Genomic DNA, 27382 nt, shown 5'->3' with positions numbered 1-27382 from the left:
GCCCAATACACTTTGAGGCAACAAACTGAAAAATAATTAATAATAACTTTCTAATAAGTCATCATTTAAAAAAAAAAAAAAAAAAACCTTCCCACTCCTCATATAAGATGATTCATGGCTTTTAAGTAATACCTTGTCCTTGATTTTACTGACTGATGCAATTACCTATATTAGGATTACGAAAATTGCTTATTAATAAATAAGCAATCTGTGGGTTTCCAGGGGTGCATCAGTGATTTTGATTGGTTAGAGAGAGTCAGTATAACTTAAAAACAAAAGCTGTTATTGTTTTCAGTGGCTTATGACAAAAACAAGGTACAGTGTCACCAGTAATAATAATCCAGCCTCACAAGATGATGAACAAAGTCACGACATCCAAACAATGCAGAACTGCGGCAGAACTGTGAAAATAGCATGAAAACAAACAAGTCACACAGATGACTTCCTTTTAGAAGTCAACATCCCTTCAAAATCCACATGCACCCTTTCAAACACACATGCTCACACACACATACACATACACACTTCCCACCTACTTCTACCAAACCGCTACATACACACACACCGCCAGCCTTCCTCATTGTGCTCACATGCACCTTTCTCATACACTTCCTGTTTGCCCTGTGTTTGTGAGGCGCGGTGTGAGTGTGTGTGAAGCGCAGAAGGCTTTGCCAGCAGTAGAGGACTGCCACTCGTCACCGCTGGCTCACTTTGCTCTTGTTTCACTGAATTGCACCACTGTGCCAAGGATGTGGCTTCGTCGCTCTCATCACTCGTCTACTGAATGAATGGAAGTGGAATTGAGTTTCACACACTTTGGCTTGGACTTGTAGACGCACACAGAGGCTATGGGTGCCGGACGATAAACTGCAGGTAAGAAAACAGAGGCTGTGGACTTGCTGTAGATGTGGCCAGCTCAAACCAAGTGGCAGCAGAATCAGCAGAGCATCAGGTTTGTCTTTTGTCAGCCGTAATGTTCAGGGAACAAAGTGACACCAAAGTGGTAGTGTTGATTTGGAAGTAGAAGCATGTTTGCATGTTATTTTAATCAATTTTGACAGATGCAATGACAGCATATTGGACATGCTGCCTATAAGTTTCCAAGACTGTCCTGGCATGATTTATTAATCCATTTATGACCAATGCTGTGTAAGCAAGTGTTACTGTGAAAGGGTTGAAAATGTTTTTGGAAGACTTTGCTTTTCTTTTATGTTGTCTTTTTTTGTTTTATTTTGTTTTTTACATTTTAAGGTGATCATTATTATTTCTGCGTGAGAGTTTTGGCCTTCTATGTTGTGTTGTTTTTTTTATTTTATTTTTTTTAGTCTGACTTGTACGAACACTTTATATCATGGTGCTGGTGTGTCTGAGGTGTGACGAGCCCGGCTACGTTATTCCTAATCAGAATATGCAACAGACAGTGTCGGGGTCGCGGTGATGGGGAAAAGCAGGGGGCTGTCATGGTGACATCACTGACAGAAGAGGAAGTGGCCCCCACCATCGAACCATGGTGGGGGACTTCTGCTTCTGCTTTAGATCCTCCATATGATTAGTCTCTCGATCATTAAAACACATTGAGGAAGCAGAGGCAGAGACACGTGTCTGCTGCCTCGGCGCACTCTGTTTAAATGTTCTCGCACTAAATGGGAGCACTGATTCAGGCCAGTCAGGTTAACTGTTGATCTGAGAGATCTGTGTCAGTATCTGCATCTTGCACCGTATTGTGGCTTCATTTTTCATTGAGGTTCATCTGCCTCAAGTCCAACTGATTTGAACATTTATATGTGCAGTTGGTACTTGAAATTCTATTTTTTCGTAAGCCTGCATTCGCGTTTGAATGAAAGATGTCTACTGTCCCTGTTTACTGTCTTCAGTGGTTTTTGAAAGATACAACCCACAGAAAACAACTTGCGGCTATGCCTGAATTCGGCAGCCTCACGATCAACACCTCGCAGCCACAAAGGGAAACATCAATGTAATTGGTTCAAGGTCACTTAAGGTGCCAACTGTAACTGTAATTGAGCCACTGGGTCACTTTATATTCAGGGTTTGTGAACGGTTGATGCAGTCATAAGTAAAAGGTGGGTGAACTGTCATCAGCAACTAATGTGTGTGTAAGCGTGTGTGTTTGAAAGGGTGCATGTGGATTTTGAAGGGATGTTGACTTCTAAAAGGAAGTCATCTGTGTGACTTGTTTGTTTTCATGCTGTTTTCACAGTTCTGTCACACTTCTGCAATGAGCTAATCAGTCAAACAACCCAACATAAACAAAGATTTTTCAGTGAATGTCAGTGGATTTAAAGATGGATCCAAATGAATGTTTAGAAGTGTCACTTGATATTGGTGACAGAAAACCCCAGAGCTTTAGCAAATAAAACATGTCAAGCTATGAAAACTGAAAATACACAAGCCTGAGCCCAAGAGTCACACTGACAATGGACTAAATGAACAGTTTTGGACTCTTTTCTCTAGAGATGAATGTATTTACTCCCCACTACATTCCTGCTCATATTGAAATCTGCCTCATGGCCATTACGTTTCCCTTTAAACACATGGGGGTGGGGGGCTGTTCAAGAAAGCAGCAAATAATATTTTTGTCCCTGCAGCTTGCATCCACTTTGTCAGATGGTGACATCCCGCATACAAACAGCATGGGGTCACCAAGTTTTCTTCGAAATGGTTCAGTTACGTAATCAGCAAGCAGCACAGTCACCTCCTCATGTTGTGAAATAAAAACTGTCTGTGGAGAGATCTTGTGCCAGCCGTGAAATGAATGAAGCATTGTGATTAATGACTCTGATGAAAAAATGTGTGTCTGTGCGACAAGTGAGAGAGACAAAAATATTCCCACACCATTCCCTCTAATAATCTGTTTCAGAGATTATTCATGTAGAGAGAGAGGAGGGTCAGTCCGCCTGTGTTACTTAGAAAGCTTTCTAATTTCTTTTTTTTTTTTTTATTTCACACCTAGCAGTTTTTGCGAGTGTGTTTTTCACAGCATTGCTTCCTGTTTGTCTCTTTTTGGCTGTGGTATCGACCAAATCTTCATCTCAACCTTTACTACACACTCGCTTTTCAGCAACCCCACTCCACCCCCACCCTCCGTCACACAAACACACACACACACACACACACACACACGCCGTGCACACATGCACAACACACCTGTTACACAACACAACTCACTGACGTAAGCCGTATGAAATGTTTTTCCCCATATCACACTTAAACAAATGTAATGCAACTGAATGGCTTTCTTATTGCCAGGCCATCTGTACCATCATTGTGTGATGCCTTGACTGGCTCTCTGTTGCCTGGTGTTGGAAGTAATAACCTGATATTACAGGAGCTGGTATTTGCATTCATGGCGGTGTCATGATGTGATTATCAGTGCTTACTGAGAATCCAAAGATCAAAGGTTTACATGGAATGATTATGATCCTCCTCTGTGAAACAACAACATAGTAAAATAGTGGAAAACACTGTACGTAGAGAGTGTACAGTAAGATTTAGTTAAGAACGTGTGGCTGAACAGAGGATACAGTAGGTTAGTGGTGTTGTGAGAGACTGGCTGGAGTCTTTTGGGTAATTTGTAAATTTACATCTTTGAACTTCCTTTTCCTGTTCCATTCCATATAATCTTGCCAAACATCATGTCCCGAAACTTGATTGAATCAGTCAAACCCAGCAGTTATATCTAGCAGTAATATCTGACTGCATTTCATTCATTTGAACGCCACTTTGCGTCAGCTTTTATGAATATACTGTGAAACCGCTATGAAATTAGATTTTCTGATGCTTTCTAAAACTGGAAAAAAAAAAACATTATACGACAAACAGCAGCCCCAGTGATCTGCTTCATGCTTTATTTTATCCACTTTTTTTGTTCCTCCAGTTTACCGCAAAACACAAGAGATCCTTTCCAGCAGGCTGCCGGGTTGCTGCTAACATCCAAACCAGCAGGGAGGAGAAATATCAAATATGACAATGGAAAGTAGGTTAAATTGCCAAGATGTTTGTTATAGTAAGACTTTCAACAATCCTGTACTTGGATAACATCCCAGAGGGGTTAAACTTTACTAGACCCTTTGCAGCCGCTGTGCTGCCCCTGTTTGGCCCTGAGCAGGAGAAATCCCAGCTCTCACCGGTAGTGGTTGTTTGAACAAAAAGGAAGCACTTAGTTACTGTAGAGCTTTAGTGTTGGACTGCTGTTATTTCCTAAAGCCATAAGAGGTCGGTTCACATCCACCAGGTCAGTGGAGAGAGACGGAGAAAAGGGGGGATCACAGCGCCTTGGGCCAACAGGAAGACTGAATGAGAATATCAGACTGTATCAATCGAAGGAGGGGGGATGGGAGAGGGGGGGTTCAGCAAAATCACACACGTACACACACACACACACACCCAGCAGCTCTCCTCCTTGGTCTGTGGGAGTATATCTGAGCGTCTGATCACACCACAACAATAGGGAGGCACCTGCTTCCTCAGCTGAGCAGGGAAGCTCTCTTCCTGTTAGGAAGCAGTTGGTAATGGGATCAGTGGGAGAGATGGGAGATGGGAGGAGGGGTGCGAAAAGGTAGAAGCAGGGAGAGGGAATCAAGGATAGCATGAGAAATACAGAGAGAGGCAAAGCTGGATGGACAGTGCATGAAAAGTTGATAGTGGGAAGTCAAGGAGAACAAGAGAAAAGAAAAATTAGACAGGACAGAGGGAGATGTACATGTTGCACTCGATCTCAGCAACTATTTTAACATCAAATAGATACGATACGACAGAATATAAATATAACAGATAAGTTGAAGTTGAAATGATGTCGGTAATCATCTGTAGATGTTACTTGTGTAATTTTGTGAAGTCAGAACCTAAATAACTTTCTGATATCAGTTCAAAATGGTTAAAAATCAGACTGTGAATGTGTTGTGCTTGTTTTGGTTGATGTTGAACTCGGCCACCATTCATCAAATGCTGCCTGAATGAGTTCAAAAACATGTGGTAGAGTGATCAGTGAGAGAGAGATGGAGTGAAATGAGGGGGAGTCATCAGTGCATTGATCTGGATGTTATTGGTAATGTGCACAGTGAGGCTACAGCAGCGAGAGGAAAAACTAGGCACTTCATTCACTAGAGCCTTTGTTATGTTTGACTATGAAACACACTGAATTTCCCTATTGTCATTGCTGTGTTTAGACAAGTGGTTTCCAACCATGTACCATTTATTGCCCAAGGGACTCTTAATTAACCAAACCACCATTCTCGAGGTACCAGGATTGAAACAGGAAAGCGTGGGTAAACATTCAGCAAACTGCACTGTTTTTGAGCTCATGCCTGATTAATGGAATATTCAAGTCATTTCAAAAATGGCTCTCTTATTTTTGTGGTGGTGATTAGCTGGTAAGCTGGTAAGCATGACGGGGAATGGGAAACTTCTGGATATTAAAATTGGTTTGCAACTGTAAGCAGTGCTTGTTATTGCCAAGCTGTTGCAACAAGTGAAAAAGTGGAAGTGACCTTGTTGACTCTCAGGGATGTTCTGCATACATCCTCTTATGAAAGAACATAGACTCATGCATTTGCAACACCACTCACAACTCTACTGTACGTAAACAACTAACCTGACACATTGGAATTTGGACTAGTTTTTGCTATTAATTAACTTTAAAAAGTTTTTTTTTTTTTTTTTTTGTCATTCTAACTGATCGATAGAGCTGATACAAGGACTGAATATTTAGAAACTTGTAATGGTTGCACAACAATTGCCCGGTATTCAGAGTTACAGTTACAGTTGAACCTAAAATCTGCAGAGTTGTTATCTCCCATCAGTTCATCCTTCCCCTCAGGAATCTACTGTATAAATACCAATTTTAATATACTTAAAATTTGATATTTACTCATTGTAAGACCTGTGCAAAGGCACTGCATGGCAATCCCATGGCTTCAATTTGTGTTTGTCTTTACTGCACACTTGTGCAAGAGTAAAAAAAAAATTAAGTGGACACTCTCAGTGCTGCAAACCTAGGTGCAGTGAAACTACAAGAAGGTATCACTTCATATAAAACCATATGGTCGTGAGCCCAAGTTGTTCTCTGTGGCTGTTTTCATTGTTTCGGCGTGGTTTAACATTGACGTCCATACAAAGCCAGAACCGAAAGGTCTCCTTTTGTCACCACACTAATTGTTTAGATCCATATTACACTCTAGATTATTGAAAAATTGCTGAGGGTCAGTTGAAGTGCCGACTGTTTAGATTTCGCTCTCAAAAATGAGGAAAAAGCACAAAATGTATCGACTCAACAACAGCCATGTATAACTCACAATGAAAATACGTGCCTAATCCTTTTTTCGTTTTTCTTTGGGTCTCTTAAAGGTTTCGCTGCAGCCTGCGTCTGCTAAAGATAGTCTCGTTAGAATCGAAATTGCTTGGAGAAAAAGTAAGACAACAAACCGAGGGGAATCAAACGAGCCCTGGAGGACTTGCTGCTGCCTCACAACAACGGCCACAAGCCACGTGGATGGCTTGATTTTAACTTTGCGTGAGTTTTGTTGTTATTTGAATGACAGTATATCCAGAATGAGCGATTTTGGGATTGCCTCTTAAACTGGGCACTGGGCATTCCTGCTTTAATCTACAGGGTTAAATCAGGGAAACAATTCATTATACTCAGTGATGAGCCAATGGCAATAGAGAGTCTTTTTCTTCACATAATTGAGGATGAGGAAAAAGACCAAAAATATTTGACTGAGTATACATTGAACATTATTTTACAGTATAACATTTGGTAGGCGAGGGTAAAACATTTTTTTCCAATCGCCTGGGGAGGGTCAAGGAAAAATATATTTCGGTTCAAAGGAGAGCTCTAAAATCCTCCAGTGACCCTTCATTCTAAACATATAGTCCTTAAAATACTCAAGTATTACCACTAGTGCTACTAAAGCTGTTCCTGCTACTGGTACTAATACTAATACTACTACTCCTACCACCTCTACTAGTACTAATGATGATAATGATTAAAATTTCAGTTTAGTTCACTGTCCCACACCAACACTTTCACTGTGTAATGCCACCTCATATAAAGTCCCAGCTTTATTTATTACCGTTACGTGTCTCCATTGAACTCCCGGTCTGGACGCGGCAAACATAATGGCTCTGACTTATTACTGTAGTTCCTTCCACTCTCACCTGGCCGCTGTCCAGCACTGTGCAGCTCTGACAATGACCGGAGTCCTCAGCTCAACCATCCAACAGGCACGGCTCTGCGTCCCATGCTCAGTGCCACTCAGGACACCCCGCAGACACAATGCACCTCAGGGGAGGCAGGAGGGCTGAGAAAAGGGCTACATGGATGTGTTGTTTACATCTGGAGCTGTTGGTATTGTTGTTGCTGAATGGTAACCGTAGGGACAGAAGTGAAGTGCTGGGTGATAGCTGAGTTTCGTTCCTCTGGCCTCCTGAACTTTGGTTTGCATGAGCTTCCTGTCCCAGTTCCCCACCGGTGTTTATGATGAGGTCGTCCAGGAGGCATGAATGTATGGATGCGTGTGTGTCTGTGTACAGTGTGTGCATGTGCATGTGTGCACATGCACACACTGTGTGCATGTGTGTGTTTGCATGTGGGTGCCAGTCGATTGATACTGATACAGATACTGTGTCTGTAAAACATATCACACGCACTTCCATGTATGTGTTGGCGTGCTCTGTATTGTCTGTATCCCATTTTTACAAACTTACATTTACTGTGATTTGTGACATCTTCTCTTAGCATTGCACTCATATGTGCCTGTGTTTGTGTGTGTATGGGAGTCATTGGGTGTGTGGGAGTGTGAGTGAGTCATTCATTGACACCATTTCACTTGACAGCCTTTATCTATGTGGCATGCATGTCAGATGGGGAAGTTTTCACACTTTCTGGGGAATTTTTGAGAAGATGAAATCAGGCATAATTATCTTGTTGTTTGTCATTCTTTGACATCATTGCTCATTTCTGTCCATCTGTCAAATATCAGCTTTAGACTGAGAAACAGTGAAACCTTTCGTTGCCATTTGCCGAGCAAGTACTATTGGGATGATGGGGTTTTGAAGGTTAAAGGAATCTGATAAGGTGATTAAAGATTAGATAATTTGGCTATCAATGCCAGCACAAACTGCTTGCCTTCTCAAGTTCTAAAAACCAAAATATTTTAAAAGTTTCGCTGCTTCTTTAAAGGACATGTTTTTTTGTGCTGCTTCTCAAATTTGGACATACTTCCCCATGTTTGAGTCTATTTCCATGACAAAACTCCATCATGAGGAAAGAGAAGATGTCGCACAGTCTTTAAAAATATACCAAGCAGCAACATCTATCATCAGCAGCAACACTGTGGTTTTCCCCAGTGACACTGACAACTTTCCTCTGGAAGTGCGACAAAAGTTCAAGTTTTTCTCTGAACGGCCGATGATCTAAAACAACAAAATTAATGAAATCATACGAACAAAGAATCTTTTAATTTCATCTCAAGTTTTCAGTTGAGTAAAATTTCAAGACGAATACTAAAAATCCCACAAGTCCAGGTCTGTGCTCCATAGTACAAAGTGAACCTAATATGTCTGTGGGGAGTTAATAGAGTTATTGATCAGTCCCAATGACTCTTACCTCACCAGTTGCTGATCTTTCTGGCTTTTGAAACTCACTGCCCAGCCAATACTACTGTAAATGTTTGGGAACAAAAGCCCTCATCTTTCAGAAAATCACTAGACACCAACCTCGCCCCAAGACATAACAACTGTTACCCGGCCAGCCTGGTCCGCAGAAACATTGTGAAATAAGCACAAAGTTTTGAAAATAACACTCTCTGTGTATGCAAAATGAGTTAGTATTTAGCTTGAGCGCTGTCCAAATATGTTAAAGGACTCCAAACAAATTCCAGGAGAGGAGGAATATTTTTGAGAATTGGTGCCTCTTAGGAGACATAATTTGGATAAATATGGAGTCATTTTTGTGAGCTGGCCTTACTAGGGATGCAGCAGCTCCAGCCATAAAAAGAACCTGTGCTTTCCTGCAGCTCTGTATAATCAAGAGATGAAGTCACTTGAAATGCCATTATGTATAAACAGGCTCATAACTAGAACAAAACAGCACGATAGCTTACTATAAACTATATCTGAAACTCAACCTTGAGAGCTTGGACTTGCAAAAGTTGCAAAGTTTCATCTGTGTGGAGAGCAGCTCAGAGATACTGAGCATCAAAGATTTGGCAGAAAAGTTGGCGGTAACTGGTATTTACTTTCTACTGTTTTAAATATTTAGCCCCAAAAGGGAAATGTTTAAAAAAAAAAAAAAAAAAAAATTCACCACGCATGCATGCACTAAGATTCAAAGATCATGAACAGGCCTGCATAAATAATTCAGTTTTGATTACAAAAGCCAGATAGAGCCTTATAATTCAAACCTAATGTTATGTCTCTAAGTTAATTGCATTGTAATTCAGTCTGCGTCAAACTGTCCCCATGAATGCTGTTTGTCTGCTTTAAAGCGAGCCATGTTTTATAAATCTGAAACTTTTTTTCAGTTGGTGATGGGACGCTCCTATTGTCCTGTCATGCATAACTTCTGATGTGATGTAGTCATAACAGAACCGAAACAGCTTTTTACACCTGGGGAGTCCTCAGTTGCCGTGAACAGTCAAATATGATGAAAAGCCGAAAGTTAAAAAAGTGAAGTGCAGCACATCATGATGAGTCAATGTGTAAAGCAATATACAGTGTGCATGTGATTTTGTGGGCTAAAAAAACTAAAATTATACTTTGAAGTCACCATGTTTTTCTCATTTTCCCTGAATCAAGGGAAAAAAGTGTCGCAAGTCTATGTCCAGTGATCAGCATCTCTCAGTATCTCCCAACTGTCCTGCCATAACCCACTCTACATAGAAATGTATCTCCACATAATTCTGTATAGTATACTACCTGATTTAAAGTTGAAATGACATGACTGGACATTCATGATTGTCTAACTACTGCTACCTGCATTATTTTATGAAAATGGCCTTTGAGTTAACATTTAACTTGGTCACCCACTGCTGGTTGTGATTTAAAAAAAAAATAAATAAAATAAGCAGGATATTCGTCACAGTTATTTACATCTCACTCTCTGATGCCAAACTTACATCAGTTGCAGGCCTAATCCATGGCTGTACATGTAACATGCTGATCACTGGAAATTCCATCCATAATTAAAGCTGATATGAGTAGTTATTTTGTATTATATATACATTAATAACAGAGAAGTTGCAATGTTTCTGGTTTCATGTTTCAGCAATGGGAAGAGTGCAACCACTCTGTTCTGCCCTCTTAAAACGTCTGTTAACCCTTTGAATCCTGTGCAGATTTCTGTCAAAAACAACATGGGAAAAGGCAATGAGCAACCAAGACAGTAGCCCCAAATTATCAAGAACTTAGTGAAATGAAATGTAAAAAAACAAAAAAAAACAAAGAAATAATCTTAAATTAAGCAGCCAAAACATCCTAATAATAAAAAGGGGAAAAAAATGAAAATTAGTTCAATTTTTTTTATTGCAACATAATTTTAGTAATTATAAATGTAGTTTGTTTGGATAATTTTATAATAATTTTCTCTAAAAACATGAAATCTGGAGTCCAATATTTCATATATTTCAATGTTTCATAGCAACACAGCAGCACAGGCAACTTTGATCAAATCTACTGTGCCTGCAACAGAACAGCAATAAACGTGCAAACACGCACACGCACACACGCACACACACACACACACACACACTCTGCCCTGTGATTGTTTATCGGAATCATTTCCATACCTACCTGGTAGTCCGCCTACATGCAAAATAACTGCTAGATATAACACGCGATTCATGGAGAGCATAGGGTGAGTGGAAAATGACTGTGTGTGTGTGTGTGTGTGTGTTTGCATTATCCACGCATGCATACATTGGGAATTCTGAGGAATATATGAATGCTCATGGAACAGTTTATCACGCCAGCCAGGATGTGTCATATTACAGCAGCTGCTAAACATGATACTGAACTTTGGCTCTCTGCTCTGTCCCGTTGCAGGACGTGAAGGGTGAAGATGCAGCACACCTCATGCACAGAGGACAGGATCCAGCATGCCCTGGACAGGTGTCTGGACGGGCTCCGGCAAAGTCCCACAGCGGCACAGCACTGGAACGGTAAGGCTCAGCTGTGATCTGTGATGACGAGCTGTTTATCTCACCTTTGCAGTTTGTTTTCAGCTTTCTCACCTAGCCACTGTTCAAAATTTCCCCGTAAAATGATGTGCTGCAAAGGCTTGCAACTGGCAATGAAGCAAATTACAACAAATTATTACCCTCGTGGACACTTGCAGTGAGGGCTGTTAATTGCATGTCAGAAGTAATCATGATATCGTTGCTGCTGGATGAAACCTATGTATATCTAAAATGTCAGCTTTTCAGCATCAAAGAAAGAAACAGCCCGCTTTCCAGCTTGACCACCATATGTTTTTGATGCTATACAGTCAATTTTGAAAGTGTTTCTCCCCCAAACAGGACTGTGTGATCCATCAGCTGACGTACATGAAAATCACCAAACTGGAGATATAACATTTCTACATGACAATTTATAAAGTCTAGACTCTCAGTGGAGCCTTGTGGGGCTATTTGGTGACAATGGTTATTTGTTGACCTTAGTTGCGAGTGTGATTTATACTGAGTAGTTCCTAGGACTACAAGTAATGCTTTTCATTGTCAATTAATGTAATTAAATCAATTACAAGTCAAATCATTTAGTGTACAAACAGTTAAAAATAAGGATTAATGCTCACAGTGATGTCCTCCATTTGTTTCATTAGTCTGATGAGTAGGCTTTTTTTTATTTACAGCCATACGAACAGAGCTTATTGAAAACATATTCAATTATCATTCGTCATCACTGGTGGTTTCCCATTAGGAACATTCAGCAGATTCACAGGTCTGCATGCATGTGTTTAGGTCATATTTAATTCATGCAGAGACATGTAGGCTTCATTCGTGACACTAATTAAACTCTGAGTGGCAGAACTTGTATTGACATTTGATTTAATTGTTCTATGTGCCATGGACTATACTGGAATAACACACACAGTATGGCATTTATCTGATGAAGACTATTTAGACAATGTTTTATGGATGAATGCATGAAACATATTTACATTTGGCTCACATACATATTTACCTATGACTCACATGTTTCCAGAGCCACTTTCAGCAAGTAGGCATTCAGACGGTCATCGATCCTGTAGCCTTCTGTTGAGAGGCGGATACAGCGAGACATATTTTGACAAATATCCATCACGACGTTCACTCCCAACACATTTCGAATGTGATGTCTGTTGTTGACTGTCAGAGTATGCTGACATGACTGGAAGGCACTTGTTTTTTCTCACATTCTCAACACGAGAACAGCATGTGACACAAACACTCCACCAGCCCGGTCAATAAATGAGTTTGTGAGCGTATGCTTGTTGTTGGCAGCGGTGCTGCTGAAAAATCATCAGGGGAGACGTGTTATTGGGCGCTGGAGGAAGTTGTCTGCGTTGACATGCCAGCTGGGAGGAAGTGGTGGCACAGGCTGCAGTGTGCGAGCGAGTGAGGTGTCATGAGGCAGGAGTTAGTGTGGCACAGGGCGTAGAGAGGGGCGGAAGATAAAGGCAACATCGGCCTCCCACACACCAACCATCTATAGTGACATACACACTATCTACACAAACACGTGTTTAGGGTTTTACCCATGCCTTTGAGATTATGATGAACTGATTCAACGGTTCAGTTTTGAGATGAAAACTACAGGCCTACATGCGATAGCCAGAGCTGGAGTTTTGTTTTTCATATTTCATAACAGGCCTTCATAACTCTGTATGTGTTCTGTCTGGAACATGTCTGCAGCTGTGTGTGTGTGAGTGTAAATACATGTGTGTGCTCCTGTGTTTGCCCTCACATGGAGAGAAGGCTTCATTTATTTAAGTGTTGATCAAATTCATGCATTGCCATGATCATGAGAAACTTCAATTTGAGCTTCAAGTGCAGAGAAATAAAACTAAAGTATCCTCTAGTAAATACACGCGCTGTAACTATAGACCCTCAACTGTATCATTGGAGTCAGCAGACTGATTTTCTGGGGAAAATGGTTAACAATATTGTGTGTAGAGCATTGTAAAAGTATAGCTCACGGTATAGGTGCCTTAAATGATTTTTCTGCATATGTGCTCAGATCTCCACAGGGTAAGTGTTACTGGGAACCGAGCTCCTCATGACTCGATGCATTTCAGGTCTTTATTCCTAAGAGTTGGTGTTCAGATTTTTTTTTTTTTTTATCTCAACAGCTATAAAGTTTCCTTTTCACACTGATATAGAAGATCAGCAAAGTTTCTTGAAATGTTCGGGGAGATACCAATTTCAAGGCGTTTGAAACAGTCCATCTTTTCTAAAACCTGCCAATTATTGACCAGCATCACCATGTTTTACCTTAGTTCTTGTTACTTTTGGAGATGTTCTGCGCCACGTGGTTAGTGCTGCAACAGCCGTTTGGGGATGAAAGTTTCGTTAAGGCAGGAAATCAGTCCTAACAAGTTTGTGGCGTAGGTGATTGTAAACATCATAACTAAACGACAAGGGCAAACAGTGAACAAAGGCTGACAAAACACACCCGTGAGGAGCATCAGTCATGAAAGATGCAGCTTTTGACCACATCTTGTTAATTCGGACCACCAGCATTTAGTTTATGACTCATTAGCGCACGCAGCGGCCAACACTCATCAGTACAGCCTTATGTGTACGAAGGTGTTGGATACCTTTATCTCCTATTGGCTGTCAGAGGTCAGATCAGACACATTTAAAATAGAAAGGCCCAAATAAACAGACTGAATGATTGTAATGAATAATGCATTCAGTTATTTGGTCATTTGTCTGCATCTTGAAAATTTAATCCAAAGAGTTGTTGGCACATTTGTGACCTGATTTGAGACTAAATATAAGTTGATAAATGTATACTCTTTGGGGTGTATGTTCATGTTAATATCAGACATGCTGCTCTCATAAATACAGCTCAAAATCCTGCACAGCTGGCCATGTTCAATTCCTTGGCTCCTTCAATAGATATGTATCATTTACTGTATAAACTTCATTTTCATATGACATTACGACGTTTTAGCCCACTGTGTTAAACAAATGCATTGTGCTAATTCTGTTCTCATAAACTGGAATGGGAATTTTGAGTTAAATTGTTTGAATCAGTTGGTCACACAATTTATCATGTAATTATATGTTGTATATTTTATTTTTCCCATTTATCCCATTGGTCCCATTTTATTTTGACCTATGTATGACCTAGTATGTTTGCTGTCAAACAAAACTATTGTTTATACCCCACCCTGCATGTTCTGTATTTACAATGTTGGGCTATAGGGGAGACCGGGGATGATAGTAACACTTTTTGTTTGAGCAAGTGTAACTCAGTGGTTCTTTGTGCTAGAGATCTCAAATTTTGACTTCAACTACACCATCACAGATTATGTAAATTAATGTCAAATACCAAGAGGTATGTTGTTACAACCATCCCTGGTCTCCCCTACAACCACCTTTTTCTAGGGATGGAGCAACTGTGCAGAGACAGGCATGTGATTTGTCACTGCACATCTCTCTGTGTGTGTTATCATGTGTCTATGTGTTTGTTAGTATTGTACTTGTGCATTTACTTGACTTAAGCTGTGCTGTGTTCCAGTGCTGATGTGCTCGGCGGGTCAGTCAATGAACCGCTGGAGTCTGGAGGAGCTGGTGAAGAGGGACCCGGAGAATTTCCTCATCCTCCTGCAGCAGATCATCAGGAAGACCAGAGACGTGAGTGAGGAGGAGTCAAGGGTCACGGCAACCACAAAGAAGATATTAAGACAAAGAGACAAAGAAAATTATTATCAAAATTACAGCTCTCTCTCTCTCTCTTTCTCTTGTTCTCTCTCCCTGTGTGTTTGTGTGTGTGTGAGTGCAGGTTCAGGAGCAGTGTCAGTATGAGCTTGTGGCTCCTCTCGCTATCATGTTTGCCTCCACTCTGCTTCAGGTAAATACGCTCATCACCTCCTCCCATATCTGATTTTTAGCCAGCTATCAAAACCACCAGCGCACTCTCACTTTTCTGTGTCACCCATGAAACGGTTCAAATCCTAATGTACAGGGGCACTTTCTCACCTAAAGGTCAGTTCCTCATTTCAAGCCAAAAGGATGTTTATGTGAGAAAGAAAGACAATTTTAGAGCTGCCCACTTCATCTTGCGGCCTCTAAAATTACGTGTTAAACACGACAGCACTGACTGGAACAACTGAGCAGATAATTCTGGTCAAACCTGAGTTCCTGTTTTTCAGTGTCAGCCTGATTTGCAGTCACACTATTCAAAATCAAGGGGTTCAGAATTTGTTGTAAGTAAATAAATATTGGCCAGAGAGCTGACAGGTAGAAAGAAAAACAAACATTATGCAAATGTTAGTTCTTTGGAACCCCATTCACCTGCATTTTATTACTCAGTATTTTAAACACCTGTATTTTTAGACGCTCTCTCAAGTAGCTAAGAAATGTGTTATTGTGTCTCTTTTTAGCTCTTGGTTTGTCCTCTGCTTATGTTGGTGACTATTTATCTGTAAACATGATGCATTTTGATGTAGCCACCATCCAACAAAAAACAGCACAACTGGAATAATCTTGAATCGTGTCGACACTAGCTCACGTCACACAGATGACACACCAGAGGTTTCTTGGAGCACACACGGGCAAAATCAGGCTTGGGGGCCCAAATCCGGCCCAAGAGACAAGTTGATCTGGCCCTTAGACATAAATCATCATTCATAGTTGAATCCAGACTCCTTGCTGAATTTATGTTTGTTTGTTTATTTGACAAAGGTGCTGTGCTATGCACCAAAAATCCTGTAGATGGCAGTGTCAGATATGAGGCTGCAGGCACAACAGTACAGGAAATACTACAGTCAAGTTTCATACAGGCCCCCAAAATCACAGAGAGTGCAGTAAAGCATTGTGGGAAACTACAGGCACTTCATGCACAGTGTTCACAGCATTTTACTGACTTTGTTCAAACTTAGTGCATGAGTATTTGCGTGCCATACTGAGGATTTCCACTTCAAAAATACTGCTAGACTTCAATAAACTGAGATAGAGGACAGCTTGACTGTTCCCACTGAGTTGCAGCATCACACACTGGTGATGAGCTCTGAATATATGAAACAGAAATAATTCATCAACTGATCTTGATATAACTGAATATGATTTGACACAAAATGCACTGGTATAGAAATATGGTTACAAAAAATTTAAAACTTGTGAATGTGGCCTCCCACCTGGCCCCTCCTCAACCCTCAAACTAAAAAGGTTGCCCACCCCTGTCTTGGAGACATGCAGCCATTTGCCAAATACTAATGTTATAGCTTGACAAATGTAATCAAATGTCCTTATGAGTGGTTTGACAGAGTAATACCCTAATAACATCCCCTTATTACACTAATTGCTGTGTATTATCTCATAAGGCACACAACATGTCATTTTGAACTGATGATATGTTAATAATATTGACAAATATTAACACACATAAATAACATCACCCATAAAAACGTTACACCTGTTGTGAAGTAATTAACAGTTTATCTATGCCAGTAAATAATGTCAGTCAGTGCATCAATAATGTGAGTGTAATTTGTAACGTTAACAAGTTTTAATTCGTTTTTTATTCATGTGGAGTCATATTTCTGTTGAATTTTGGCATGTTATTGCATTATCGTGTAATCTTAAACTAGAGATAGTTAGAGATTAATCAGCATCTTGAGATAATCCACATCAACTGATATCTGCACTCAAAGGCCAATATTTATTTTTCGTTCATGTTATTATTTTTTATTTATTTATTTATTCATTTATTTGCAAAGTTTAGTTTTTTGATTAGATGGAGACTTATTTAGTTGATAATTTTTTAATTTAAAATAATGCACTGCAGACAGATCTACTTAAGTAAAAAGAGACAAAGCAGACAATAACAGTAGCGTTGAATAAATGTTCATTCAAGTTCAGTAATTTTTCATTTGTTATTATTATTAAATTCTTGTAGTTAGTTTCAAAAAAAAAAAAAAGAAAAAACATGTTATTGGTCACCCTATTTGACATCAGCCACTGAAAAATCCCCTTGTGTTTGACCGCCATTTGAAACCACACCTTCCTGACAGACAGAGGGTGGTGAGTCCAGCTGAGATGTTCTCACAGCTCCAAAACAGGTAAACACAGGCAGTAAACACTGAGAGGTCAAGTTAATCACACCAGACTGGTGCCTCAGCATGAAAAAACAGCAGTCGTATCCCAACACAAACCTGAACAGTGGCAACAACAAATCATATCCCATTTTATTTTGAGCAGCAGGAAAAGTGGCTTCTGTTCACAGCCATAACAGCTCAGACTGCTGCTGCTGCTGCTTCTCACACACACATACACACACACATACTGAAATACTTGGTTTGTGTTGTGGTTGCAGACGCCTTACTGTCCTCCAGAGACAGAGTTGCTGGAGGAGGCCATCGAGGTGTTTCGCTGCTTCCTCACCTGGCCTGAACCGTACTGCAGTGTGTGTAGAAACCTCCTCTCCACACTACAGCTGGAGATCAAAGCCCCAGGTAAACACGAAGCGCTAATTCTGTCTTTTGGTCAGCCTCTCGGGCTTCCTGTCTGTCTGTCTCTGTGTCTATATGTATATATAATCTTCTGTCGCTCTCTGTCTGACACGCATTCTCCCTTTTTTAAAACTAGTGTAATTGCCCTCCCCCTAGTGTCAGGACAAAGTAAAGCATTAGGGACACCTTGGAAATAAGACATACTGTAAAAGCCAGTATCAACAACAGCAATGACAGGAAGAGGCTAAAGTTGCAGACTGAAATGGAAGCTTCATTATAATAAAGTGGTATTGTTTGAAAGCAGATGTTAGTTTAGAATTCACAAAATAAAAAGCAGAAGTTGTGTGTGGACACCTGAAACTTACAGGAATGGTCAAAGGAAGTACGAACCATTAGAATAATTAACAATGAATGAATGAATGAATACTGAATCAACACACAAACAAGCCACCAAACCAGCAAAGAACAGTGCACAGTTAGGAGGAACGCACAACAGTTTACAATTTATTGCAAGGATCCCTCAGTGTCTTTGACATGAGCAATAAACAAATATTTGCTCTCATTTTATGATGCAATTCATTTAAGGAATGAAATGTCAATTAATACCGAAAAAACATAAACATAAATTCATCATGGATATTAGTTAATATTGAATATAATAATCTGTGGTGGATATTTGAGCAAATATTAACTGCAACAGTGGCCTGGGAGGAAAAATGAAAAGAATAATAAAAATGATTATATAAAAAAATGTAAATAAAACATTTCTACATATATTTTAATCCCTGTGCTATTTGTTTCACAGGGATATCGTTTCACAGACTGGTGACAGAAGAGCAGTGCCTGAGCACCTCCAGCCAGCACGCTAAGACCATGTAAGGACACACAACATCACATGCACTGTGACACTGGCTATTTTAGTGTTACCTAGACCGTTATGTGCTAATCTTACATCCACCCCGAGTAATATGTGGTAGAATATATATTCTATAACTGGACCGTACAAATAGTCAAGTATAAGATGTTGGTGTTAGTGATGTGTGTTTATTATCTATTTGTGATAATTGACTTAGTTGTAGTCAGTTCTTAATAAACAATGCTGGTGATAATCAGACATTTGTATTTGTTAAAGTCCTGTGCTGTACTAATACAGAGCATAACACTTCTCTCTAATCTCTTTGTGTAGCTTCATGTTCACTGATGATCTATTTCTGTTCATACTGAATAAGTATTTGTTATTTTTTTATTTTGAGTCTTTACACTGTGGCTCATGAGTTCCAGTGAAAAGTGTTAACTTTTCAGAGTTATCTGTGTGAGAAACAACACTTAGGTCACTACTTTTTAACACATACGTTTTTAGTAAGCATATTACATTTTAAACACTCAGCTACATGACATGGAAAGTCCCTCTCTTTTCAGCCCCTCTCTCATCCCCTTTTCTATCAACTGTGCCACAACTTCCTGTTTGCATCTTCTCACATTGGGCGTTTCCATTTTTTCTGAGTGCTTGTGACCATTCACACCCTCATACAAAAACATACACACCCTCACTTCCCACCCATCGGCTCCTGGATGTTTACACCTGTGACAGCAGCTGTGTCTCCTGCCTGCAGGACGGTCCTGTTGATGAACCCGGGTGAAGTTCCTGATGAGTTTCTGTCTGTGGCGGAGCAGCTCAGTCACATCCAGCACTCCCAGAAAGAAACCTACATCACCCTGATCAAACACGCCTACCAGTCTGCCCTAAGCACCAAGTACCCTCTGCATAGCATCCACAGGGCCCTACAGGTATGCATTTGGAGCTTTGGTTCATAAACTAAAGTTGGGTCACAGGGATCATTAATATGCTTCCGAAATTTGTTTCCATAGTTTTTAAAGCAGCAAGCAATGCCGTGCTGCCAAACCCTTCCCCAAGTGTATCAAGTGTAGAGTTACTCAGTGTAATAGACACAGCAAGAACACCTGTATGTGTCAAGAACCTGTGCTGTATCATATCATGAACGCTTCTTACCAGGCAAAGAGTGTGAATGAATTGGGCGAGGTCTTCTCCATGGTGAGCGATGTCTTGGAGTCAGCAGCTGCCACGGGCGACCCATCAAAAGGGCGCAGTCATGTGATACAGGGTCTGGAGAGACTAAGGGAAAGGATTGGCATCCCAGCATCCAATGGAAGAAAGTCTGACGGTAAGAGGACAAGTCTCACATAAAGTTTTGATCTGGGACATGTTTATTGCAGCGCACTATAATACTGTGGTTATCATTTCCGCCAAATACCACTAATTTAGGTTGTTGTGTTTTTCTGTGTCCCCCTCTTAGGAATGCTGCAGACGCTACCACTGCCCACAGCCAAGTGTTACATGTTTCACTGGGACAAAGACAACTTTGGTAGGTATTCAGTAATGCAACTTCATTGATGCATGTAGAGACATTTCCCTTTTCACTTGGAGCTGATAGTGACTCATTGATCAAGGACATTTCAGAAGGGTGGATTCTTGCAAACATTTTAACAGTCTTGTCCTCCAGTTGAAGAATTACATCCCTGCACACCACAGTACCCTGCTGTCCATTCACCTTTATTTCATATAATATTAGACACCATATTTTATTTATCTGAATAAGTTAGCACTTTGACTTTGTGCTGCTAGTGATCGTCAAATTAATCCTTGTGATAGCATAGATCACCATGACTTTGATAACAGCAGTATTATAAACTTACATATCCTTGCAGTTCATATTGTTCTTATTATACTCAGTCTGAAATTTGACTCTGACAAATATTTGTCTTTTTCCCTTCCTTTAGATGTTCTAAATACCCTTTTGGAGAATGAGCATGATGTGCTGACAGACCTTGGAACCGCTAACGGACAGACTGAGGTGGAAGATGAGGTAGTCACTGATGATGAGGATGAGGAGGATGCCACGGAGTCTGACCTAGAAGAAGAGGAAGAGGAAGATGTAGAAGTAGATTTGCCTTCCATGTCTTTCATCCCTAATGGCTGCAGCATCAGCCATCGTGCCTCCACCATCTCCTCCCTCTCCACTGCCTCCAAAGACTCCATGTTCTCCACCCTGTCCATAGCCTCAGAGTCCTGCGCCCCATCTCTCTTCTCTGTCACCTCTAGTGCTGATAGTGACTTCTTCGAAGACCCTGATGACCCCTATATCTGCTCCTCTCCCATTTCGGAAAAATCTTCCCCAAAGTCCAACAAAGCTTCTGCTCGGCTTAGCCAGCACCTCTATCGGCTCTTCATCAAACCCAAAAGCTCTCGGTTACTGTACCGAGCCAAGAGCTTAGGGAACCCGGAGTCTAAAGACCTCTTGGTGGTGCGCTCCAAACGCTCCAACTCTCTACCCCAGCAGGTCCAGTTGCGCAGCCCTGAACCTCTGCTCCAGACACACACTCAGACCCTCAGACATGTCTGCTTTCATAGGAGGCCCATTCTTAGCAGTGATGAGGACAGTACGAACACTACGCTGAGGGTGGTGGTGTTTGGAGCGGATCACGTAGCGGGGAAGGTGGCCCGGGCCTACAGTAGCCTGAGGAGGAAGGAGAGCGCATGGCCACGTCTCAGCAGGGCTTTCAAGCTTCAGTTTTACTTTGTGCCGGTGAAGAGGGACTCAGCAACAGGGCCAGGACGCCTGAGGTCTCACAGCCCTTTGGTTCCAATAGGGACTTTGCTGAAAGGAGCAGCCTCAAATGCTGTAAGTATATGATGCAATGGCCTGTGCTCTAAACCTGTAGAATAATGAAAGCTGAGACAATGTCCATCATCATTCCTAGATGCTGCCTGCATTGTTTTGTGAAATCAGGACTGCAATATCTTGAATTGTCAGTTCAAAACCGTTTCCAAACCAGTTTTAATATCACTGTTTACCGGGCCATATCACATTAAATGCTCAAATGTTAGTACTTGTTTGGATTGCCACTAAGCTCGAGTCACTTTCTTCATGTTACAATTCATGAACCTCCTGTGTAGTTTTGGTATGCATGAGCAGTTTTACCATAATATCCTTCTTATGCAATGTAATGTTTTATCTATACAATCATACTTCCTAAAACTTGTGGAGCTTAACTGTACATACTTGACTGCTGTAAAGAAAGCTGGGTATACTGTATATCCAAATGAAGTGCACAAAAATAAGAATTCCACTCTTTTATTATAATTTGCTGCTTTTGCTCAACCAGGACCCCACCCTATCTGGCACAGGAGACAGTACTAATGACATTGCCCGTCTCCTTGGTATGTTGGATCCCTGGTACGAAAGAAACACCCTCAGTCTGCTCAAGTTGCCAGCCAGCGTTGTCTGCCAGGTAGAGCTTCAATGTAACTTTACTACTGCTTAACCAAAATTAATAAGTTGTAGCAAAAAAAAAAAAATTTACTCGTTACACTATTTCAGCTTATTTTATTACTAAGTGTATACATCCTGAGCATGTTTCTCATCCAGGATCGCCCATCACACATTATCAGATATTGACTTCCTGTGCTTTGAAGTCCAATAATCAAAAGAAGTCACAGTGAGAAAAAACGAGCAAGTGAATACACAGATAATGCCTTAAGTGTCTTTCAGAAGTGTGCAAATCAATGGTGCGTGATGTTTTTGCTTAAACCAAACCTATATCACTCTGAATGAATAAAGAGGTAAATTGTTTGGTACTGTCCTGCAGCAAACCTCTAAGACGGAGTCAGAGTCATATGATAGTTCATATGAGCATCGTTTACCCATCCTGGCAGACCTGGTGCTGTACTACTGTCGCTACGCTGCCCGGCCTGCACTGATCCAGCTCTATCAGGCTGAGGTTAGACACGCATACACACACACACACACACACACACACACGCACAGTAACCTACTGTATGTATCCCTGTGTTACGTCTCATTTATAAGCTGCTTTCAACCCTGTGTTAAGAAATTTAGCCATGGGATTCAAAGCCATAAAACCATGGCACTCATGTCATGTGGCCACTCCACAGAAAAAACCCTGATGCATTCTGGGTCTGACCCATAATTTACGTACCATAGACAACACGTGACTGACTATTTTTGGTGTTGTAGCTGACGTTAGCTGGAGGAGAGAGGAGGACGGAGGTGTTTGTCCACTCACTAGAGCTCGGTCACACAGCAGCAACACGAGCCATCAAGGCCATGGGTAAGTCTGACGTACTGTACACACACATACAGGCACACACACACACTGCACGAACGCAGATACACTTGCATATCCTAGCAACCGCTCCGCAGTAAATATAACCATTCACTTTTTCCATATAATGAAATGCATCATCAGTTATTATGAGGTTGAGAGTGGGCTTAATGTCTTGTGGAGGAACATCTGCTATTTCAGTTCTGTGATTCAGAGTCTACTTCTACTTTCCTAGTTTCGTTTGTCTCTACCATTTGCACTTCGGATTTTCAATTTCCTATGAGAGGTACAAATATAGGGATAACTAGTTATGTAATGGTAATTCTCATGTCTAAGAGTTTCTGCTCCAACAGCTTAGCTTCATTCTGATTCGCTTTGTCTCCTTCAAACAAAGGTCATCTTGTTGTTGTTCTTGCAAACTCCATACCTTTTATATTGACTGCTGTGACTATAAGACAATTTAGCTAATAAGCAGAAGTGTGCCACTATTCTGTACAGTACCACTTCTCTCAAATGGATCACTAAATGCGGCGCTGTGTGTCTCTCTCTATGAAGGTGCTGCCAGTAAGAGGTTTGGTATTGACGGAGACCGAGAAGCAGTGCCTCTAATGTTGGAGGTGGTGTACAACAGGGTAAGATGGTGTTTCTTTTCACGAAAGATGTTAATGAAAGATATGAGCGATAGCAGACATCTTCACAATATAGAGAAAAGCATCCCATCCCCACCTAATTTAGATGCCACACATTCACCCTATTTGCCCCAATTGAATTCTAGTATGGACAGGGAGTGACAAATTAAAAATGTGATACTGACATCCAAATCGTGTCTTAAATAGCAGAGTACGCAGTCTGGACTCGCCATCGTCAGATCTTTTGCCTTTCTCATCACTTGGGTTGTTTTTAGTATAGTATAGCATCACAGGCCAGCCAGACTGCTGTGCTGTTTGCAGTTTAATGACAGTGACACGATTTCGTTGTGTTAAAGTTTATAATTTCAATTCAGTTCAATTTTATTTATTTATATAGCCCAGAATCACAAATTACAAATTTGTCGCAAAGGGCTTTACAGGAAATCAAACATCCTCTGTCCTTGGACCCTCACATCGGATGAGGAACAACTCCCTAAAAAAACCCTTTATATAGTTTCAGTTACATCTCAAACTTTGCATTCTGACTCTTACCTTTTGTCTTTTCTCTGCCTCCTTTTGTAAATTGTACAGACAGATTTGTAATTTTGGTCCTCAATTTTAGTTGTCAGAGGACCTCGGCTCCTTCAGTGGTTAGGCTGCACTATGGATGCAATTATCTGTCTCTGATCATTTTATCCCCTCCTCCTCTCATTTAGGTGGTGGTTAGTGGGAGAAGTCAGTGGAAACGAGAAACCAAGGTCTGCACTTCCGTAAACTTGATCAAAGCCTGCAAGAATCCTGAGGAGCTAGGTAAACTATTGCCTCTGGTTATTAATTCATAGCCAAGTTATAGAAATATATAAAGTAAATTCTGAATCAGTATTATACAGTGGCTCCCTAGGGCCCCAAGACCACTTCAGCTTTGGCATATTTAATTCATAGGCTCAACAGTAGTTTTTCAGTATGGACTTGAAGCTTTGAAAATTGTTCTGTTATCTTTTTTGCCACTGAAGAAAACTGGATCTGTCTTAAAAGTTATGGTGCATCCAGAAAAGAAATGAAACAGCTTTGACTACTTCAGTTGAACTTATTGTGTGACTGACTTCAGTGATATTAACTGGAACCTCCTTGTCATTTTATCTCTGTACTTGTACAAGATAATGCATTCAGTTGTGTGCGAGATGTGATATTCATCACTGACACCAAACTTCTCTCTCAGACTCAAAGATGGAGTGCCTGCAGCTCACGATGACCGAGGTCCTGAAGAGACAAAACTGTAAAAGCAAGAAGGGGTACAACCAGGTGAGCTGAATGTGATGTCAGTCTGCCTTGGTGGTTTGTGGTTTAGAAAACGCCTCCAGTAGACAGACAGTAGATAGCGGCACGCTTTCGGGGACGTGACAGCGGTTAACAGTGTCCCAGAATCATGTTGTATCTCTCATCTCTTGTATGCTGAGAACAAGCATTTTCAAGTAGATAACTGCCACAAGTCAAGTTAAATTTGGCTGTGCATCTTTTGATAACAGTGTTGCTTCCTCTGCTTCATCCCAGTTTAACCACTCGTGTGTATTCTGATTTGCTGATTTGTTGTTTTGATTTGTTTTTATGTATGTCAGCTTCACATAATGGCCCACCTATTGTGTGTCAAAATCACTAGTAGCCTACTGAAAAACCAAAATTCAACATAACCTACACATCAGAACCAACAAAACTGCAATAGCCACAAATATATCATATCAGATTAAAACCAAAATATAATAGCAACATTGTGAAGGAAAAATTTTCCCATTTTAACCAGTTCAGCAACACCATGTGAAATGCAGTCCAGGGTTTATGTTTTGCTCTGCTCTTGTCCTGCAGCAGCTCAGTGTGACTGAGGTGAAGGTGGACAAGGTGCAGGTCAGTGGCACTGGAAACACAACCTTTGCTGTCTGTCTGGACCAGGATGAGAAGAAGATCGTGCAGAGTGTCACCAGGTGTGGAGCAAAGACACACGTGCACACACACACACACACATACACACACACGCGCGCGCGCGCACAAAAACACATGCATGCACAAATAGGCAGAGGCTCCGGTGTAAACATGCACAACATCTCAGAAGGAAAAAAGGGGTAGCACATCCAGCAGGGTGTTACTTAGGAGAAATGTATATACTGTTATATATACCGTTATATACTGTTAATACATAGCCAAACATGGAAAGACAATGAGGAATACAAATAAGATTGTTCCAGAGTGACTTCAATACCACAAGAACAGATTTGTTGTAATGTACTTGTATTATCTTATTTATAATTCAATTAACAAATGGATGTTTTCTCAATTTAATCTAATCAAACATGATTGTTAGACATACGAAAACACAAAAAAATGCAAACATGCAGATGATATAAAGAATAACACACATACACCACCCACGCTCACAAACCACCAACACCATACATATTGTTATTTAATTAATCCCTGCATCTCCCTTTGTCCCATGTAGGTGTGAGATATCAGTCTGCTACAAACCTGACAACTCCACAGACTGGAGGCTGAGCAAAGCCCATATCTCTCCCCAAATCCAGCCTCTACACCCGACCTTCTGCTCCCTCCTCTGCCTACCCATCGTCACGTTTAGTGGTGCCCTGCCCTGACACCACTGCTCTCTGCTCTGGAAAGGAGCGTTTCTGTTCAGAAACAGACAAATGGTGGGATCAAAAAGGTGCTGGCACTTCAGTCACTCAGAATATACCCGGCCACGTCTACTCAAACGGTGCTCCGTCCTTGTAATAACAGTAACTGTAAAAGGAGAATGAAAAAAGTTTAAGACAGCATCTTCATCCCTTGAATAAATTTTATCACATCAACATGTTTTGGAGGAGAACCTCCTTTCTCAGAGCACATAAAAGAATGGGGTTCAGCTCTTTCATTCATTTCTGACATTTTAGACACCAAGATACTTCTCACTGCTGTCTCGGTTTCAGTGTGTCACTTCCTGTTGGTGGAGAAGTCACTATGGTGTCAGAATTTCATTTGGGCAAATCTATAAATTCACTATGCCCTAGGAAGGGTGGAGTAGGATGTTCTTCTCTTCCTCTATTGCAGCCCCACCTTGTGATTTAAACTAATAAGACAGATATTTTTACAAAAAAGAAAAAAAAAATCTTGCCTTGTTCAGCACTGACTCTCACCATGGCTGATGGTTCAGTTATGTGAGGGCTCCTACATGACAATATAATGAGCCTGGGCCTCAGGATGAGGCTGAATTTATTCAATGATTTGGATTGTGGAAATGAGCTGTGGCTCTACTCCTCTCTGGATGAACTGATATGGACATGGAAAACAAAGGGATACTTTACACCTGTTGACCAGACTGTACACACTGTAATGGAAACTAAAACTTCACTTGGAGTGGATGTGGAATGAGGGGAAAAGGGATAGGAGACCATGTCTCAGAATGGACACTATAGATTTATGAAAAATGTAAATATTGTGTTTATAATGTATTGTGTATGTGTACTTTTGTGTATATAACTGTGTATATAACTTGAAATTCGCACTGTAATATTTTGTATGAATGTAATTGAGTGGTCTTTTACTGTAAAAGCGGAGCAGTTGCAAAGAAATCACTGTTTTAATTGTAGTTCTAACTTTGACCAGCAGGGGGCTCTGTCGACTCTCCCTTCAGCTTGTCGAGATGACAGTAGTACTTTGATTTCATAAACAGGGCTGATTGCAAATATAATAGAATCTCACTTTGCAGTGACTGTAATGTAGTTAATGTATAGACCATATGTTACATATATTTGATAATCAACCATTGTGGACGCAAATAAAATTGTTGTAATGGTGCTAAAACAATATATTCAATGGTGTTTTTTTACACCCTTACACTTTACAAAATAAATAAATAAATAAACAATTCATGTGCTGGTTGCCAGACTGA

The 27382-nt window shown here is 40.7% G+C and overlaps 1 protein-coding gene across 2 annotated transcripts; it reads left to right on the top strand.

The window, feature by feature from the left end:
• Positions 1–605: 605 nt before the first annotated feature.
• pik3r5 (phosphoinositide-3-kinase, regulatory subunit 5) lies at positions 606–27339 on the top strand. Of its 2 annotated transcripts, XM_030064101.1 has the most exons (19): positions 606–875; positions 7817–7826; positions 11071–11177; positions 14743–14858; positions 15007–15075; positions 17539–17677; positions 18480–18549; positions 19288–19462; positions 19689–19857; positions 19990–20058; positions 20474–21375; positions 21860–21985; positions 22343–22474; positions 22732–22825; positions 23375–23451; positions 24165–24258; positions 24668–24750; positions 25309–25424; positions 25940–27339. In XM_030064101.1, the coding sequence occupies exons 3-19, from the start codon at positions 11078–11080 to the stop codon at positions 26088–26090; spliced, it is 2682 nt and encodes an 893-aa protein (XP_029919961.1). In that variant the 5' UTR covers positions 606–875; positions 7817–7826; positions 11071–11077; the 3' UTR covers positions 26091–27339. The 2 variants fall into 2 exon arrangements, with proteins under 2 accessions (XP_029919961.1, XP_029919953.1); XM_030064093.1 differs by lacking the exon at positions 7817–7826 and having other exon boundaries at positions 606–873; positions 11062–11177.
• Positions 27340–27382: the final 43 nt, after the last annotated feature.

This window comes from Myripristis murdjan, chromosome 1, assembly GCF_902150065.1.
Source record: "Myripristis murdjan chromosome 1, fMyrMur1.1, whole genome shotgun sequence".
Taxonomy (NCBI): domain Eukaryota; kingdom Metazoa; phylum Chordata; class Actinopteri; order Holocentriformes; family Holocentridae; genus Myripristis; species Myripristis murdjan.
Note: the sequence above shows the minus strand (reverse complement) of the source record. Positions and strands in the feature narration are given on the sequence as shown.

What these genes read in the sequence shown, in the direction of transcription:
- pik3r5 (XM_030064093.1), top strand. Translation starts at nt 11,078, where the DNA reads ATGCAGCACACCTCATGCACAGAGGACAGGATCCAGCATGCCCTGGAC. An exon ending in AGCGGCACAGCACTGGAACG is followed by an intron (nt 11,178 to 14,742) that starts GTAAGGCTCAGC and finishes GCTGTGTTCCAG; the next exon opens with TGCTGATGTGCTCGGCGGGT. An exon ending in GCAAGAAGGGGTACAACCAG is followed by an intron (nt 24,751 to 25,308) that starts GTGAGCTGAATG and finishes CTTGTCCTGCAG; the next exon opens with CAGCTCAGTGTGACTGAGGT.